Here is a 21,026-nt window from a genome sequence, read left to right as displayed (position 1 = left end):
AGGATGTGACAACATCTTCAATATGCTAAGATTGAAATTCGAAATTCGGGTCTAAATACAATAAGATTTAGGACTCGATATTTTTGGAACCGAATATAAGAATTTGAGAAATTGGAGATGGCCTTAACTTACAAATAATAAGATTATGAATATTTTAGTTTCTTGTTCTTTGGTTACTAATGATTAAGGCTAGGTTAGACCCTGTTAGTAAGCAATTTTAATGATTGATTGACCGCATCTAAGAACATTATGGTAATTTCATCCTATTTGTTTTAAACTTGCCTTACTCTTTTAACCTCTATCCCATTTTTTCTCTTTCAAACACATACATATAATGTGTCTACTCTCTCTCCTCTCTCAAACACGAATATTGTACATCGAGTTAATATATCTTGATTCCACGGAGTGACACACACTAGTAGTGGGATATGTTATTGTATATATGCCTCTTTTTCTCAAGGTCTAAGAATTTGTTATAACTTTTTCATTCCAATCCACCTTCCTCTCTGGACATTGCGGTAGCTTTCATTCCTTGCCAATGCACCCCTTCCCATAAACAGGGGAATACACCAAACCCTCAATGTCCAAATTCTTTTCAACCCTTTATTCTGCTCATATCATATATAAATGTTGTAGTAGTAGAGGAGAGAAATTGAGGAGAGGGATGAAGAAAAGGAAACCTAAGGCATGGGTGGATTGGGAAAGGTAACATTTTTAATTCCAACCTTATATTTCTTCTTGGATAATACTTTATCTTTTTTTTTTTTGAACAATTCACTTTTATGTAACAACAAATAAGGCCCAATCTTACTAAAAACAAATAAGGCCCAATCTTACTAAAAATAAATAAGACTCAACTCTCTTTAAACTCCATCTCATTTGTTTTTAATAAAAGCAAAACTCTAGCTATCCCTCTCTTCCTCTTTCGTGCCCCTCTCTCTCACATATAGACGAGACGAATACGCAGAGGAAAAGAGGAGGTCAAAATTTGCTTACATTACGCCCCAGGTACTCTCTTTTTTATCATAAAGGTTTAATTTTTTCTCCAACATTTCTTAAGCGTAGTAAAATTAGAGTATTCGTGACCTAAGTTTTTGTGGGTATGTTGAAAAAGCAGTTGATCTTTGTATCTTTGTTGAATTTTACAGAAATTTGTGTGTTTTTCATTTGGGTCTCTGCCAATTTTGATGCTTGTTCTATTTTCGAGTTCGATAAGATTTTTTCAGGCACCTATGATTAAATTGGGAAATTTTTGTCACTTGAAACGGAATTTAATTTTCCTTTTATTTGGAGTAAATTTAAAGCAGGGTTTATTGAAGCACTTTGTGAAATTTAAAGTGTAGTTTATGATTGCATCTTAGGCTGTGGATATTTCAGTTGAGGTTGTAATGGTGAGAACAGCTCTGTTTCAGTTCTCTCAGACAAGGCAGGGATAGTTTGTATTGTGTTGTATATTTTTATTGATATAATGCTTAATTAGAATTAGAGTAGATGTTTATTGTGAGAACATATGTATTTTTTAGGGATTGGTAAACACGATTTCTGATTTTATGCTCCGATTTGAACAAATTTTGATTAATATTTGAAGGTTCCAAAAGTCAGATCAGTTAAAAATGCAGTCCAATGAAGCTCCTGTTTCCATGGAAGTCGAACCAGTTCCATCTAAACCAAGTTCAGCATCTGCGGCTTTGCCACCAAAGCCAAGTTTTGAGCCTTTGAAGGCTCATGAGATGTCAGATGGTCGAGTCCAGTTCCGGAAAGTCTCTGTTCCGCCACATCGATATTCGCCTCTCAAGAAAGTATGGATGGAAATATACACCCCAGTTTACGAGCAGATGAAGATAGACATTCGTATGAATCTCAAGGGTCGCAAAGTTGAGTTAAAGAGTAGAGCTGACACACCTGACGTGAGTAATCTACAGAAGTGCTCTGATTTTGTTCAGGCTTTCATGCTGGGGTTTGATGTGATAGATGCAATTGCCCTTTTGCGTATGGATGAGCTGTATGTGGAGTCTTTTGAGATCAAGGATGTTAAAACACTTCGTGGGGAGCACTTGTCTCGTGCTATAGGAAGACTGTCCGGTAAAGGTGGTAAAACAAAGTTTGCCATCGAGAATGCTACAAAGACGAGGATTGTGATTGCTGATACCAAGATTCACATACTGGGCTCTTTTGCAAATATTAAAGTTGCAAGGGATTCTCTTTGCAGCCTTATCTTAGGGTCCCCTGCTGGAAAAGTATATTCAAAATTAAGAGCAGTTACTGCCAGATTGGCAGAAAGGTTTTGATTTTTGTCTGTGATACCTTGGAGAGTTTGTCTTGAGTAATGCATTTGTTATAGCCAATTATAGTTTTGAGTATTCGGAGGATGCGTGTGGCACTGCAAAGGTTCTAGGTATTTTTGTAACTTGATTAGACTTGACATCTTGTAAGAATTTCCTTTTTATTGGAACATTTTGTTTGAGGTGCATTCATATTTATATTTGTGTTTCATTTTAGACTATGCTCCTGAGTGACAGGTTCATTTTGATATCCAGTTGATGCTTTATATCATCAAAGTGCTTACATTATTTATAAGAGGTCTTCAAGGTGCTTCTTCCTGTGTTGAGACAAATACAAGGGTTGATGACCGGAAGGACTTGTATCAAATAACAATAAAAATATGGACTTTATGCTGGTTAGCTATCTATACCTGATCACCATTGCCCACTCCGCAGAGCAACTCTTCCAATGTTTGAAGGGTCATAGTCAGCACACTTAAAACTGCGGCATCTGGTTCCTTCCCGCCCAAGCCAAAGTTTGAGCCTATGAAGGCTCATGAGATGTCATATGGCTAAATTCAGTTCCAGGAAGTCTATGTTCCGACACAACTTCACAAAAAAAACCTAGCAATGCTATTCTTCTAGGAGAACTGTAAAAAGTCATTCCGAAATCAAATGCATGCGTTTTGATAGAAGATTAAACAAAGTATAAAGGGTACATAGATATATTAACCGGCCAAAAGAAATAAAGAGACAACTTTGGCATGTAATTAAAACCAAGAATTCATGGTTTGACACAACTTCACAAAAACCAATCAATAAACAATGCTGACCTTAGCTAAGTTCTGACTATAATGCACATATTCTTTTTACGTCACACGTTAATGGTTATAAAAATAAAAAAAATAAAAAAAATCTTGGGCTAACGTCAACTTGGCGTTAGCTATGACGTCACTAGCACGTCACCAACTCTATGACGTCACCAGTCGGGTTGGTGACCCCAACTTGTTGCCCAGCCTGCTTTTCCGCACTAGAAGGGCTTCACGGGCCTCGGCCCCTTCCTGTCCGGGCTGGCCCCTTGCGCTAAAAACGCGCTAAGGAAGAAGTGAAGAGACCTCTCAATCCCTGCTAAATGCTGACACTCCTAACTTCGGACTCAAAAGCCCAAATCCAATCAACTTAGTCCTGTTATATTTTGGACAATATGTTGGATTATTTTTCTTTTTTTAAATCAAAAGACTCAAAAGGTAGGAGTTTGGGGAAGATTATATCGTATTGACTTAACTACCTCTCTTTTGTTTTCTCATTATCATCCTCATCATACCTTAGACCCTTTGTCACATTTGAAGATGAGAGAACAAGAAAACAAAATGTTTCTAAGAGAACATGAAGACAAATCAAGACGAGTTTTATTTTTATTTTGGGTAAATATCACGAGGTGTCCCCACATTCGAAGGGTGGGATTAATTCCCGCTCGGGTTTCGGCTTGCCTTTGGTCATAACGTGCTTCCAACGGATTTCGAACCCCTGACATTGAAGCACCAGGTAGCTTCCCAACTGGAGATGGTAGTTAGTCAACCGCGCCACACCTTTTGGTTCCAAATTACACATATAAAGGAAACCAAAGAAAATCCCATTTCTTTGACACAAGAGTTATCGAATCATACATTTTAAGAGTATTTGTCCTCTTGCAAAAGTTGTATCTTGTAGCTAAATTATAAGCCTCTTTCGTTCAAGTTGGGATCTATCGAAAGCAACACGTTCCAGTCTAGCACGTCAAAAACAAAAATGTGTCCTCAAACTTGCTTTTTGAATCTTTGAGAGTTCCTCGCTAAGTTGGTTACCACAAAACATTTGGTGCTAGATGAAAGAGATATTACAAGCAAGCATTAAATTTTGATTGACCACACATGCTAGGATGGATCCGGGGTCTGTACATTTAGGGATTGTGCATTTTAGTGTAATCATTATAACTGGTCCAAGAATTACAATTAATTAATCTAAATTCATAACTAATGGCAGTACACATATATGAATAACGCCCCCCCACCCCCCGCGCCCCAAAAAAAAAAAAAAAAAAAAAACACAGAGGCACAAGGCACAAACAAAATTTTAAACAAGAAAAAGAAATCAAAATTATAAACCCTAGTTTGGTTGTGATCGATCTAAGATATCAGTATATCAATCTTCAAGCTAAATAGGCTGTGAAAAGGGTTTACATGATAGAGCATTGGACTGGTTCTAGATATTCATGAACCATTTTATAATAGTTTAGACTATTGATTATATAAACACAATTATCAATTTAATGTTATATTTATTGTTGGTGAGTCCTTATTTAGTTAGGATTTTGGTTCCTTACTGTATTAGGATTTTGGTTACTTACCTCTTTATTTAGTCATATTATAATTGAGATTTATTTCTTATTGTATTTAGGGTTAACACATCTTTGTACTTATTTATAAATAACTCCTTACGTATTTCAGATATCTATCTGAAAATTTACTCTTCTTTGTTTGACATTTATCGAAAGATATAGAATCCTCATCAGTTTCAACTAGTGAACCTTTCCAGAAATTCCTTTATTTATGGAGGAGCTGAAGGATCGCCCTGGTCTGTCGTCGCATAAGCCGAAGAAAGTCCTTTATTTATGTTTCGGCGAGTATTCTCCTGGCACCTCTGTTTCTTACTTTATTCACGCCTTTGATTTGGAGAAAAATTGCTATATACTTCCATTGGGAGAATCCAGTATAGTGGGTAAAACAAATCAGCGTCTTCCCGTATGTATGGGTTTTGGTGTCTGCGGCTCCAACATCGTTTTGGCAGGCGGCCTTGAACCGGAATTCAATGGAGGTGGGAATTTCACACCATATCCTTGTAGAGATGTTTATGTGTTTGACACTGCGGACTGCATTATGAATTCACCACCTATGATACGTCACTGTCCCCTTCAACAAGGGAAGACTTACCCCCTCATGGTGGAGCATGACTCCAAATTATATGTTCTCTGTGGCGTACACTTCGCTCCTGCGTTTGAGATGTTAGACCCCAAAAATGACGAATGGGTGACTTTGCCCGAACCCCCAATTTTCCACTGACGCTACCTTGGAAGCACCACCAATTGTGTTGTTGTAGGCACTAATATCTTTGTGTCATGTGGGTCTCCAAGTTTACCGTCGCAACCCACCTAGTTCTCTCCAAGTTTACCGTCGCAACCCACATAGACCATCCTCACTTTTCCCTCTCATGACCCTGAACTTGTTTTACCAAGTTCCTCAAGACACTCATCACCTTTGGCCAGTAACTAGTGTCTATTTAATTTTGTTCTTATATTGTGAACTAGACACCTGCTAGTTAATCACAGGAAAGTATTATCAAGAAATAGGAAATGAATCCTAAGCTGGTTATGATCAATCAGTTTTCTGCTGCAGGTGTATCATACTCTAAGCACATCGTGCACATATACTCCTATTAGGGTAAATTGACTTTAAGTATTGCTGTGGTTGTCCTCATGTTTTCAGATCGAGGCTCATGCGTGTTGTCACGTGTGGGCAGAATAGGGTCATTGTGGTTTGATCTATGACTTAACTAATTCTAAAGTGATTGTGCAAGTTCAAGTTTAATGTCAGTTATGATTTTTCAATATTCTGCAGGTGTGGGATGCAATCACTGGGACTACTAGAAGTAATTAAAAAAGAGATTCAGATTATGCTTTTCAATGGGTATAGCCGAGCGGAAGATGTGTGTGTGTGTGTCTTTCTGTGTGCATGTATTCTTAATATGAAAGGTTGGCTTTTATAGGCTCCATATGAAACAAGGCACCATACGGAACGTTGCATGCATCAAAGCCCTCTGCAATGCTGAATATAACTGGCGACTTTAAAATAGGAAGGGATGTGTCTCTTCCGGAAACAGATATTCGTTCTGCAAGAAATCCTCCTAGAGATCTTGGAGGCAAACCGCCTTCTCAGAGGGAGATTCTTGCCTTTTATGCTGGAAATGTGCATGGCTATTTACATCAAATTCTGCTAGAGCACTGGAAGGACAAAGACCCTGATATGAAGATCTTTGGCCCAATGCCTCCTGGTGTTGCAATCAAAATGAACTACATCCAGCATATGAAGAGAAGCAATACTGTATCTGCCCCAAGGTTTACGAGATCAACAGCCCAAGGATGGCTATACTATTTATAAAAGAAGAATAGCATAATCTGTTAAAAAAGCCACGGGTGCGTTCCCTAAGTTCATAACTGCTGATAAAGAATCACGTTCCTGTTAAAAAATAAAATAAGAGCATCACTTGATAATGGCAAATTAGGCTATGGTTGTTACCCAAAACAAAAAAACAAAAAATAGGCCATACTACGGTATTTCCTTTTTTTTAAAATAGTATAGCCGTGCGGCTATAGTTTTTAAAAAATAGCCACACTGCAAGTATAGCCGTGTGGCTATACGTGTTTTGACACGTGGGCACCTAATCACTTGACGGATCCCACTTTTTTTTTGGCCCTATAAATAGTATAGGCGATCGGCAATAACCTCGCATATTTTTCAAAATAGCATAGCCGCTCAGCTTTACTGGGGTATTTTTTTAAAATTTAGTATAGCCACTCGGCTATACGTGTTTTCACACGTTCCTTTTTTATTTATAAATAGTATAGCTGCCCGGCTATGCTTAGGTATTTCTTTTTTAAAATAATATAGCTGATCGGCTTTACTCGTTTTTTGTATTGTTTAATTTAAAAAACGCCATTCAAATTTTCGAAAAATAGGATTATTATTATAATCAACAGTATAGCCGCGCGGCTATACTATATTTAAGTTTCATATTTGCAATTGTGTCTAAAGGCACTCTACCTTTCAGAAAAAGAAAAATAAATAATTCAATATGAGGTCTCTCAATTCTGAGACTGATTTATAGTTTTTCTCTGCCTATGCACTGGGAGCACATAAGCATGGGAATATCTAATATTAAGTTTCAGATTTTTCCATTAAAATGTTTTGGTAGCTTCTCATTATATCAAGGCTGGTCTACACAAATGGAGGTGATGCCATTTTGGTGTTAGCATCAAATGGCATTCATTTTCTCTGGAAATGTCCACAGGACCTTAATTCTAGTGGAGTGGTAAAGAATGACATGCTTTATAATTCCTTCCTATTAGATTTCTCCACTTTTTCCTTTCGAATTGAAAACAAAGCGACAGTTGGTCATATGATTTTGATGATATTGACTGAACGCATGCAACTCCCAAGGTTCACCCTAATTTATGGAAACCAAGGAGTCGCTTAGAGCTGATGAACAATGACCTTCCCAGCACCAACCCTGAAGACTCTGTCCTGCTTTGATTTGTCCAAGAATGATTCATATCTCATATCACCAACAAGAGGGATGATCTCCATTTTTGACATGACAACATTTAAGGTAAACCCAACACAAATAGTATTCTTGAATGTCGTATTTTTCATAAATTTTTAGTTACTCATGGTATTCACCATCGCATTTCTTGTCCCTATCACCCTGAACAAAATGGTTTGGCAAAACAGAAACATCGTCATATTGTTGACATTGGGCTTACCTTGTTGGCCCATGCTTTCATGCCTCTTGTCTATTGGGCTGAGGCCATGCATACTGATGTGTATTTAATTAATCTTCTTCCTTATAAAGTTTTGGTTCTTCAGTCTCCATATCAAATTCCTTTTCATAAAGAACCTATCTTTGCTTTGCTTAAAAATTTTGGGTGTGCATGTTTTCCATTTCTTCAGCCTTACAATACTAATAAACTTCTTATGATATGTTAAGTGTGTCTTTCTAGGCTACGCATTAGATCATCAAGGTTATCGTTGTTTAAACTTGACCACTAACAGAGTCTTTTTATCACGCCATGTTATTTTTGATGAACATTGCTTCCCCTTTCAAGAGACCAAGGGCTCTCATGCCCCAAATTCTTCTTACTGCGGATTCAGCACCACCATTACAAATTTTTAGGTCCCTTCCCAAATGGAGGTGATGCCATATTGGTGTTAGCATAAAATGGAATTCATTTTCTCTGGAAATGGCCACGGGACCTTAATTCTAATGGATTGGCAAAGAATGACATGCTTTATAATTCCTTCCTATTAGATTTCTCCTCTTTTTCCTTTCAAATTGAAAACGAAGCGACAGTTGGTCATTTGATTTTGATGATATTGATATTCTTTTTCTTATAAATATAACAAGAGATTATGTAAGATTAGCTCCTCAGTATCGGTCATTAGATGCACAAGCATCCACAACCCTCAATGAAGGGACCAACACATTCTGGGAGCCTCCTGCCCATCCCCTTGATCATAATTTTATTAATAGAAAAAGAAACTGTTGTAAATTATTAGGTATGGAGCCCACATGTTGGAAAGGGGCCCACATCATTGTAATATATATACATATGCAATCTGAAGAACAAAAGAGATCAATTTGATTGCAGAGAGAAAAACCATTCTGCTTCTCTCTATTTCAATTCTCTCCAATTTCTCTTTCAATTTATAACACGTTATCAGCACGAATTTGCTTTAACAATACAAGCTGAATTCTCTGATGAAACCCAGATATCTTATCTCTCTCCAGCCTCAGCTCCCATGCTTCTTCCTCTGTTTCTTTCACAAAGAAAAACATAACAGAGAGAGAGAGAGAGTCAACAGAGATGGAGAAAACACTAGTCACAGTACCTCTCAACAACACACTTGACTTGGGTTTTGGCAGAATCGGAGAAGATCAGATCATCAAGTCCTCTGCATAAAGAAACAGAGCACTCCATCCTTGCCATGGGTCGGGTTTTCAGGTAGAGCTTGGATAGTCCAATGGCCTGCCCAGGTGGAGCCGTGCAAACGGGACCTGCTGTGCCTGCAAGGAAACCCGATATCATAGACTGCCATGGCAGCAGGACCTTCCCATCTCCTTCATTTTTTTTTTTTCACAGAGAGCATGTGATAGTCTCTCTGCCAAAGTCCACCAAACCACTAAACCAGATAGCTCTTTCTTCCTGCGCTCTTCTTGAACCAAGGCCATGAACATCACCACCATCATGATCATGAACATGATCATAGCCATGGGAGTTCAGGAACAAATTCATGGGTAGCCCCAGATGGGAAGGTGTACCATAGCCATGATGGGCTGGCGCCACACTCGCATGAACCCATATACTCCCCTGGCTACTTCAGCAGAAGAGCTCAACCTCTTCTCACCAGGAATTTCAGTGAAATGGCTTTTACTATTGGCATCGGTGGACCAGTCGGTACTGGCTTGTCTTGTGCAGCAGAGCTACTACGACGATTCCAGCACGCACCCAAAGCCGATGGATCTCTTAGCTTTTTGGTTCTTGGAGATTGGGGAAGAAGAGGAGCCTTCAATCAATCTCAAGTTGCTCTTCAGGTTCATGTTCATTAATCATGGAGCAGACAAACGCTTTCACGAGCACTATGGTTTGTCTCAACTTTTCTAATTACATATATTAATGTCATGATAAGGTTTGTTTTTTTTAACGAAGGAAACTTAATTATACATCTTGGGACCTAGGCCTGGGTGTCATTTTAATCATTGTTAATTAACTACTGTCTTTAATTGACTACGCTAATCATGAGATTATTCCCCACTAAACCAACCTACGTAAATAATGTCATGATAAGGTTTGCTTTTTTTTTTTTGACTTAATGAGGTTGATGTCCGTAGTGGATTTTATTAATTAATTGTGGGTGCTTTGTGTGTCTAATTTTCCACACGAGGACCACACGAGGACCCTCTTCTGCATCCTTATCTTTCAATTACATTAGTATTATCCTACACTATTTAACTTGCTCTGTAGGTGGAAAGTTTTTGATTTAAGAGACAATCATGATGCCTTCCATAAACGATAATAATATTATCTACTATATTATTTGATTGTGGTGTTGTTATGAACGATATTACAATGAGAGCTGGCAGTCTCTCCGGTACTATATTTGTAAACATGTGATCGGACTTAAGAGTCCTTGATCCCTGACATGTGAATAAGGACCTGGGGTTCCTTAATGATGTAACAGTACCGTATTGGTTCACAGTGCCGTACACATGCATGATAACTGTACTGGCAGATGTACTGTACACATGAATAGATATGTATTCATGACTTGATGAATAGTACTATTCACATGAATAGTGACGTATGCATAAATATTAACCATTTTGGGTAAACCGTCACTATATACAAAAGGGAACCTGCAGTTCCTTAAACTCATGGATGAGCAATTAAATGAGATGCCAGAAGTTCCTCAAAATATGGACAATTATGTAAGAGCTTGAAGTCCCGAAATATGTATAGAAAATTGTACAAATGTCCATACCATGAAGAATATGTGATTTTGGCCCGAAGTTCAAAATCTAAGGGGATTGAATATCTATATCATGAGAATATGTGATTTTGGCCTGAAGTTCAAAATCTGACAAGTGTTGAGAACCTAAAGTTCCAACTGTTAAATGGACAACCCTTGAGGTATTATTGCAAATTGTGGTACACCACATATTTCTTTGGCATAAGAGAATAATGAATTTAATGAAGTTCGATTTTGTTATAATCGACACCTCAAGGAAGAAATATATTTTGTGAATCCGGTTGTTAAGAATACACCGTGAAATGGATAACATCAGTATAAACTTCAAATGATGAATTGAGGCTCCCCACATATTTTGTTATATCTGGGCCGGAAGCCCATGGATCCAAATATATGAGAGATCCTAAAACTTGAAGTTGTGGGTACATAGTAGTTAATGCTCTCCACTACTATATTGAGATATTATCGTGGCTTTTACTCAATTCATATTTCATGTCCATTTGAAAATGGCGAATAAATTATGAGTTTGGGTTTAACCCAGACCAAAAAGTTCTGGGCTCACATGCATGGAAATATGAGAGATTTGATGTGGTTATTTGAACCTATAAGGCACAAGGTTCCAGACCGTCATTTTGAAAAGACGTAAAAACCACATATGCAAGTTTAAGAACGTGCGCAATTATTATAACAAGGAATGAACATACAACAGATAGATTTTTACACCTGCAATGAAGGTGCAGGCCCTGTAAAATCTATAAAATTACATTATGTTCTGGAAGCCTCTGAAGGAAGAGGACGGCGCCTCTTAAGCCTAGCCATGAGCCTCTCATGGTCTCCCAAAATTCTTTCATTTGAGACCTGCAGCATGTCTAGCTTTCTCAGTGTATCAACAGAGTACGAACTCACCAGTTTCAACAAGGAATTATTCTCTCCTTTGAGTTTCTCAACCTCTTTTTGAGACTCATGAAGCATTCTTTGAAGAGAATAATTTTCAGTTGTCAGCTTCTGAACCTCGTTTGCTCTAACACGCAAACGATCAGCCAAGTTAGAAACAGAAGCAGCACTCTGAATGCTAGAAGCCATTGAGTCATTAATAGCTTCTTCCTCAGACCTCCCTGTCAACAGCATTTCATCCATTGGAATAATGAAATTCCTAGCTACTGTGACAGCAGTAGCATCATTCATCATCACAGAATCATTAACTGTGAGATGACGATTTTGGGATACAAAGGATGGACGCCAAACTTTGGCGTCACTGGTTGTTGTGGGAGCATCATTTAAATTGAAATTATTTGGGCAGGAAGAAGAGGAAGCCATTTTAAGAAGGTTTCAAAGAAACTCTTACAGAAACCAAAGTTTCAGAAAATGAAAGAAATTGAGTTGAAACAAAGTTGAGTTGAAACGCAGTTGCTCAAATAAGTTTTGCGAAGGCAATATCTATAGACGAAAATGTGGCAACTTTTCAGGATTCCAATATCTTCTCGAATCCCCACATTATCTTTTTCTTTCGCAAGAGTCCAAAACTTCACATGGCCTCTGATAATGCCTGTCGGCACTTTCGGCGTTTTCAAGTATTATTTTCAAAGCCGATCTTGCTTTACGGATTTCACGGAGCTACTTTTTCAAAAGTATCCCGAGAATCTCGCAATTTTCCCTATGGTTAATTTGAAATTCACCGGTTCTATCTATTCATTGTATTTGTGTATAAATGTGTTACTAACGAAATTTTCTTTGCAGAAGACATCCAGTTTTCCCATACAAAATGATGCTATATCTACTTGTTTTTCTTATCATTAAGCACTTAATATGCCTGAGAAGCAAGACTATCTCTGATCATCCATTCAGGAAGCAAGACTATCCCTGATCATGTTTCTGCAAGATCAGGGAATTGTGAAGGCGGCCTTGTGCTCTAATCTCCTGAGGTCCTTCTAGACTAGGAGAATTGAGAGCTTGTTTTCTGCTCCCACCAGCTTCCTTCCTTGATTGATGAGCTGCTTGTCTGCTCCCACCAGCTTCCTTCCCTGATTGCTTACCTTACCTTGCAATCAATATCACAATTTTTGTATCTTTTCTTTCTTTTTATAACTCTCTGTTCATGATTTTATTTCTTTAGAATGAACATCTGAAGAAAGAATCCATGAAGTGATCCTAACTCTGAGAGTTATTTGTTTTTGACAGAGAAAAGAATTGTGATTTTGCTCTTGCAGGATATAACAAGATCATCAAGCGATACTTTATATTTACTGGGCCGATACGAGCTTGAATGATGCTTGAGAAAAGTTTCTCCCACCTAAGGATGTAAGCAATACTTGTGTTATTTTATGCTTATATACTTATTTGATATATTATCTTGAAAGGTAACCAAATGGGGAGATAAGTCCGTTCCAAAAGAATGGCTTGTATGTATCCATGAATTATTAATGCAAATTTTACAAATTGCAAGTTGGATACATTGATAATACACTGCACAAATTAAAGTCCCATAAGAACAGAATATGGGTATAGCAGTGATCAATATGATGCACGCCTGTTGTGTAGCAAATGATGTGGATTGAAGTCCCGAAAGGACAATCCCTTGACATGTCAATATTGATATTGTGCACGCCTAATGCGTTGCAAATTGTATGGGTTAAAGTCCCAGAAATCAATTGACATGTATATATTAATCTGTGGCATGCCTGCAGCATGCCAGATATATGGTTCTAAATGTTCCAACTCCCTAAATGGAGATTATCCACGCCCTACTATAACATAACGCTCCATTGGAGGTTATAATCCACATTCTCACATAATAAAAGCCCCCTGCAGTGGCTTGGGTACCCAAAAAGCAAAGAAATGCTTATAATTGATGCATGCGCATGCACATGAGAATGGTGGGATCATGAATTGATGAATGACAATTTTTGATTTTGAAGTAGCTACTCAAATCATCAATGGGCTGTGTTGATTGGAACCACGTTCAATTATTAAATGTCGACAATATCATTGGCCAAAATGGAATGAGGCAATTCCATTATAGATGAGAATGAACGTGAAAGAACAAACCCACAGTACGAACCCCAAAAGATGTTAATATTAAAAGTTATACTTGGGTGTTCGGAATAAAAGGGAATATACCTAATTTGTATGACACAATGTTTCTGGCAGAAACAAGGAATGTTGGGTTTTCTCCATATTTACAGATTCAATTGTGCCCCCTTTATTGCACATTTACGGAGACCAACATGTTATCTTTAAGGGTTATTAAATGCACAGAGCATATCACCTGAAGTGATTCCCTAAAGATGTATAAATAGCTGGGTTAAAGCTATATAATGTGTCATAAAGTTTAATCCCTTTAAACAAAATCCTTGAAAGGATTGAAATTGCATGAAGCAAGTCCCTGAATGACATGTGCCTGAAGCACAAAATCTGTACTCAATACTAATATGCATAAATTGCCTCAGTGAGTACATTAATATGTTTGCAAACACATTAAAGCTTCTCAAGAGTTCCAGAAATATTTGTCTCGACTGAAAGATCGAGCATTATGCCAACGAGATTATTGCTTATACTAAGAAAGTATTGAAGCATTTTTATGAGGATTATTCGTTGGACACTTGAAGGATTTTCCGGAAGTATATTGGACCGGACATCGTATTTTCCAGATAGAGCTCAACTCCATCATTTTGGATGATGTGAGGCATATTTGATGCTATCTAAGCATAACACCATATACGGGCATATTTTTGAGTGAAATTATCAATAGCCCAAGTGTTATTAGATATGCGGACTCTGGAAATATGGTCGCCTGGAAACACTAGTCATGAAGTTTTCAGGGGGAGATATTCATCAGGGGGAGCATGGTATTCATAAAGACTTTCATACACTGTACTCTTTTTCCTTCATCAGGTTTTTATCCCACTGGGTTTTTCCTGATAAGGTTTTAACGAGGCAGTGTCGCTCAAGATTGACTCACAGAAGCAGTGTCCACTATGACATTCAGACAGATGATCAACAGTATGGCTTCAAGATATTCTATCAAGCATCAGGGGGAGCGTGCCATCAATAAAGACCTTTCCACACTGTACTCTTTTTCCTTCGTCCAGGTTTTTATCCCACTGGGTTTTTTCTGGCAAGGTTTTAACGAGGCAGTGTTGCACGCATGTCAATATACACAGAATTTTATGTTACGCATGGTTATGTACTCTTTTTCCCTTCGACCAGTTTTTGTCCCACTGGGTTTTACTGGCAAGGTTTTTAACGAGACATATTCCATATCATTTGTGGTCTCCAAGGGGGAGTGTTGTAAATTATTAGGTATGGAGCCCACATGTTGGAAAGGGGCCCACATCATTGTAATATATATACATATGCAATCTGAAGAACAAAAGAGATCAATTTGATTGCAGAGAGAAAAACCATTCTGCTTCTCTCTATTTCAATTCTCTCCAATTTCTCTTTCAATTTATAACAGAAACATATATATAAAGAAAACAAGAACAACAGGAGGACCAAACCAAAACCCTGCATAAAAGAAAGACAGTGACATAAAGGTAAAGCAACATGCAGACCCAAGAAACCAAAATTCTGAAAGGGTAAACAAAAAGATTCTAATTAAAACGGTAACTGGGCATGCCCAAATTCCAGTCCGGGCGGAACTTGCCTGGGGCCTAATTCCCCCTCCTACTCGAGCTAGCCTCTTGTACTGGAAATGCTCTAAGGAAGGAGATAAGAAACCTCCCAAGCCCTGTTAAATGCTAACACTCCCAACTTCAGACTCAAAAGCCCAAATCCAATAAACTTAGCCCTGTTATATTTTGGACAATATGTTGGGATATTTTTCTTTTCTCGTCTTTAAATCAAAAGGCTAAAAAGGTAGGAGTTTGTGGAAGATTGTTGAGGCCCAAATAAGTTTCAGGCCCAATATGATACTGTATTAAGAAAAGTCACATATCGGAGTACACGAAAGCTCGTCATATACAAGTCATAGTCCACATGGCATGCTAAATAAATAATTTGTCATACCAAGGACTGAGATAATATTATAAAATACAAGCCCATACTAAACTAAGCACCATATCTCTCTTCAAGGACGATAAAATTGAAGCACGCCAAGCGACACACACGCCAAGCAAGGAATTATTATTTTGCACCCAATCAAGCCACAAGCTTAAGTGGGCCCCAAGCCACTCAAATACCCAGGGCTTGCTTGAGTGGGTTGTGGTATGGATGGTAATAAATTGTCATGAGGCCCATTGATGGGCCGAGAAATTGAAGTCCTGGGTTGCTTGGGAGCCTCGGGACTCAAGCCCATTTAATAGGCCCAACTATTTGGGTAAGCACAAAGAGAGAAAAATAGCCCATTACTTCAACCAAAATAGTGCATTAACTTAACCCATATAGCCCAACAATTGATGAAGTTAGCCCATTCACTTGATAAACCAACTTATTGTCCTAGAAGGCCCAAACAACTCAAGAAAATATCTGCAAAATCTCTAGCACCTAGCTGAAAACAAAAGCCACAATGAAAGCCAAAATATCCATGTGTGTAAGCTATTAGGAAGCTCCAGCACATGGGAGGGAACAAGTTTCAAGCAAAAACATCCAAAAAACCAAGGGATACTTGAGCAAAACACCCTTCAAACCAGTGTACATACCCATTTCTTTCCCTCATCAAACCTAGCTTTGGAAGATGGGAGAAAAGAAGGAAGGAGATGCCTGGGAATGGAAGTCTCCCACTGAAACAGTTGCAGGAAAGGGGCCTTGAGCTCCTAAAAATCTCTGATTTTGTGCAAATAGGCAGAGGAAATTTCACCAAGATAGGAAAATTCAAGGGAGGCAATGGGAAAAGAAGGGAAAAGCTTGACCAAAATGGATAAAAGCCATTAGGGTTTCTTGGGAAGTGATGGTTTCCAACGGCTATAAAATGAGGCATCTTCTACCCAACGAAGGCAACCTACACCTAGAGAGCAAGCTTCATCTCTTGCATGCAAAAACCCAGCAATCTCGTGCACTGTTCACCCTTCTTCTCCATTTTCTTCTTCTGGCAGACCATTTTCACATTTGACAGAATTTCTGTCAAGCTGCCGGAAGAACATGGTTATTTCTTTCTCTCTACTCAGCCAAATCTGCTTGCAAACCTCTTCTTCCTCACCTAAACACTCACCTTTCTGCCTAGAAAGCCATATTTTCCTCTTTGGTGCTAAACTCATGCTGATTTTGCTTCCATGCCACAAGCCTCTCATGCCAAGCTAGAAAATTTATCTGTAAGCATCAAGAAATTATCTGTAAGTTGCTGTTGTTTTAGTTGGTGAAGATAACCAGAACGCTTCATAAGGCTCGCTTTTGGGGCTTGATTTTCGAACTCAGACACAGAGGGCAATTTCTCTTTTACGGCGGCCTAACCCATTTACAGCTGCCGAAAGAAAAAGACCTCTACAAAGATCATATCTTATTGACTTAATTCCCCCCTCTTTTGTTTTCTTATTATCATCCTCATCATACCTTAGACCCTTTGTCACATTTGAAGATGAGAGAACAAGACAACAAAATGTTTCTAAGAGAACATGAAGACAAATCACCCCAAAATTTACATATAAAGGAAACCAAAACAAATCTCATTTCTTTGACACAAGAGTTATCGAATCATACATTTAGGAATGTCCATTCTCTTGCATCTGAGTTCGATTCTCCTCTTCGTATATTAGAGTAGTTTAGAATTTAAAAATGATGAAACCTTCTACGATGATTTATTTATTTTAAATTTCTTCACTTCTTTCTTTATTTGTGCAAAAAGTTAAAAGGGAAAAAAAAGAAACAAAAAAAGAAAAAGAAAAAAGAAGGGGCCTTCTAGAAGGCATGTGACCAAGTGCCGACCCTTTATCCATATCGAAACACATCTTTCTGCCATAAATTACATTGCCCCACATCCCAGTTAATGCCAGTAGTATACGGTGACGTAGGAAGTAGAATTTTAGCGAGCAAGACAAAGGGCTTCTAGAAGCCAAGCCCTTCTCTTCTCACACGTGGCAACCCATGATCGCAACCACTCGGATTGGTTTACAAAGCTCTCTCATCTCACTGTCAATTCAACAGGCCCATGCTCTTGTTTTCTTATTAGAGCCAAACAAAAGGAAAGAAAAAAGGAAGGAAATATAAAAAGAAAGAAAAAAAATGGAGAGGCACATGCTAATCTGGTGGTTGGTCATTTTCTTGAAGCCTCACTTGATCTATGGGTTCTTCTTTCTTGCATTTGAGAATTTACAGTGGGGGCTCTCTCTCTCTCTCTCTCTCTCTCTCTCTCTTCTTGGCCTTCTAGAAACTCTGTCACGTGCGAAGGCCTTCCATTCCCATGGACTTCAAAACAAAGGGGTGCCCTACAACAACACTAAATTGGGAAAGGTTTCAAGCAAAGCTCGTAATTGTTAAGAGTAGAAAGAGATGGGCCCGGCTTATTCAAACCGATATTGTTCTTAACTTACTCAAATTATCTCGATTCTATTCATATTAAAATTTACTTATGTTGCATTTTATTTTGTCAAGTCTTCCATATGAGACTTTACATTATTTACCCATCTTCATCTTACAAAATAGTAATATTGCTTTTACAAGCAACAATATCAATGACAATTTTAGAATCTCCATCCACCTTTTTCATAAGATTTTTTACTAAACTTAGGTATCATATATTTCAATAAATAATAAATAAAAAAACTTACGTGTCATATTAGATTTCGATCTCGGTTATTTGATTAAGTTCATTATCGTTATTATACACTAAATATGTACATATGTATTTATGAATGTACCTAAAATAATGTATCTAAGTTAATAATGCATCTAACAAATTACCAAAATCAAAATCTCATTTAACACCAGAGATTAATTGGAATATATATATATATATATATAAAATTTAAGTATGACAATCACATAACTATAATTTCAAATGTAAAAGCAGCCAGCTCAAGCTCAACAACATTTTATTTACCATCCTCATAGGACAGTAAAATAGTAAAAAAGTTAAACTAATTTTTACTACAGAAAATGATGATGTTCTAGAAGCATGGTAAATATTAAAGTAGAAACAGCAAGTGAGTGCCATGTCAGCGCCCCCTGGAACCGCAACCACACACAGTTTTTGCTGCTTCTTCCATTTTGACTCCTATTTATACCCCTTTTCCAAATTTCAATTCAATTCACACACTACAACACCCTCTTTCTTCTTCCCCAAAATCTACTTCTACACTTCCATTCCCAAATTGCCCTCCATAAACTCCCCAAATTCCAATGTTTGCAACCCTCTCCCTCTCTGCCTCAAACCCTCTCTCTTTCACCTCTCTTCCCAAAATGCCCCTGCCTCGGCAGCGCCACCAGCTCAGGGTCTCCGCGGCTGGGGCTTTCACCGAGACCAGGCCGCGGTCCAAAGCCTCAACGAGTCTCTACGAGGTCCTCCGAGTCAACGACAACGCTTCTCAGACGGAGATCAAGTCGGCGTACCGGAGCTTGGCCAAGCTCTACCATCCCGACGCCTCGCCATCGGAATCGGACGGCCGAGATTTCATCGAGATTCACAACGCCTACGCCACGCTGTCCGATCCGGCGGCCAGGGCCATGTACGACCTGTCGTTGAGTGCTCATCTTCAGCATCGTGTTCGTCGGAGAAGCTCGGTCGGGTTTCGACCAGATGGGTTTTATCCGACCCGGAGGTGGGAAACGGACCAGTGCTGGTAGAAAGAAAACGACCGTAGGGCCACTTTTTTTCTTTTTTCTTGTTTTGGTAGGCCGCATTTAATTTGTTTTTGTTTCTCTTTCTTGACAAGGAAAAAGAAATTTTAGAATCTGACGTGTAAAAAGGGAAAACATGTAATGTAGAGAAAAATTCTGTAAATGCTTATCACTGCGACGTACGCCAATAAATTTTGAACTGAGTTTGTACTCAAATGAATTTTTTTTATTTTCAATTTTAGTCCAGAATTATTTTTTTTGAAAAGTTAGACGGAGAACTATTTTTAATTGAATTATTCGAATTAAAAACGTGCAATTTAACTACAAATAAGTCGAAGTCATTTGTAAATAATTTAATTTAGTCTTTATTATATTTTTTTTATTTCTAATGTTAGTCAAGAAGATGAGAGCATTGTTTGGCTATAAAATATATAGTTATTTTTCTATAAGAACTGAGTTTAAACTATTTTTTTAATTTTTATATAGGTATTGAGTATAAATTAAACTAAATTCTAATTAACAAAAAGAGAGATTCGAGCTTGAATGAAAAAGAACGGATAATCTTCTCGATTGGGTGAAAGAGAGCAAGCTCAGTGTTCTGACCGACCAATTGGCTATAAGAAAGATTGTAAAATCTAACAATTGTGATATTTATTGCATACGCTGGCTATACAAACAATCCATGTAGGATGAGGAACTTGGCCACACTATACTACTTAAACCTCTACAGACGAGACGACAAAACTTTCATTGACTAGTTACCATGGTAAAACAGTTTTTGACCACGGTAATTTGTAATTATGGGTCTTTCACCCAACCAAATTCACAGTTCCACTCCTACCCTTATGGAAAGAAAAAAATTACCATCCAACCGCCTCTGAAGAGGAACCCTTTTTTTTTTGGTCGGATATAAGGACCGTTAGAATTGATCACATGTTATGCACATAATAGATATTTTAAAGGTAAATAAGACTTTTACCTAGCCACCACCTCCTTCTACCCAAACCCAGCCGCAGGTCACCCTCTTCCCCACAAATCTGCCCATCCCTTTAACTCACCAACCCAGCAACCCAAACCATCCCCAAATCAAATTGCTGTTAACATTGGTGTCACTATTTCTATCTACCAGGCAATATGAGAATGGATGGCCATAAAGTGATTGAAGCTCAGAGGCAAAGGAGAGAGGCCCTCTCCCAAGTCCTAATAATCCTGCAGCCCCATTAAACAGACCTCTATTCTAATGGCCACATCCAAACATCTCCACTCTCTTAAACTCTGCCTTCCCAGTAGGTGATGTGAGATTCACAGTAAGGGTTTCAAGGGAAAAAATCACCAGTTGTGTTGGCACTGTCCCCATACCAGTAGAAATAGGGTCATGTTTGCTTCTCAGCCTTGCAATGTTGAGTAGGATCCAGGCAGCTTATGTCTAGAAAAACAAGCATAGCAAGGTGCACATTGAACCCAATTAAGATCACTACCAGTACAAAGTATCAAAGAGGAGTGGGTAGCTGACATTTCTCGGACCGTTTGATCAACCCTCCTTCCCCAATCACCCAATCCTCCGTCCCCACACACTCAAATGAGGACTGGTTTGTTTTTTTTGATGAGTTGATTTATCTAAAAAATATTTTATATGAATTTTCCAATTTCTCCTTAATTTTGATGGAGACCAATGATGCAACATGAGATCACAATGAAAGACGGCCATAACAATTTT

The 21,026-nt window shown here is 38.2% G+C and overlaps 2 protein-coding genes across 2 annotated transcripts; both read left to right on the top strand.

The window, feature by feature from the left end:
* Positions 1–877: 877 nt before the first annotated feature.
* Positions 878–2,491, top strand: LOC117632900 (RNA-binding protein pno1-like). Its single transcript, XM_034366515.1, has 2 exons — positions 878–1,008; positions 1,589–2,491. The coding sequence occupies exon 2, from the start codon at positions 1,614–1,616 to the stop codon at positions 2,286–2,288; it is 675 nt and encodes a 224-aa protein (XP_034222406.1). The 5' UTR covers positions 878–1,008; positions 1,589–1,613; the 3' UTR covers positions 2,289–2,491.
* A 16,271-nt stretch (positions 2,492–18,762) lies between these two features.
* Positions 18,763–19,533, top strand: LOC117629620 (chaperone protein dnaJ 11, chloroplastic). The gene has a single exon (XM_034362165.1). It carries the CDS (start codon positions 18,872–18,874, stop codon positions 19,313–19,315), a length of 444 nt encoding a protein of 147 aa, XP_034218056.1. The 5' UTR covers positions 18,763–18,871; the 3' UTR covers positions 19,316–19,533.
* Positions 19,534–21,026: the final 1,493 nt, after the last annotated feature.

Source organism: Prunus dulcis, chromosome 6 (genome assembly GCF_902201215.1).
Source record: "Prunus dulcis chromosome 6, ALMONDv2, whole genome shotgun sequence".
Taxonomy (NCBI): domain Eukaryota; kingdom Viridiplantae; phylum Streptophyta; class Magnoliopsida; order Rosales; family Rosaceae; genus Prunus; species Prunus dulcis.
Note: the sequence above shows the minus strand (reverse complement) of the source record. Positions and strands in the feature narration are given on the sequence as shown.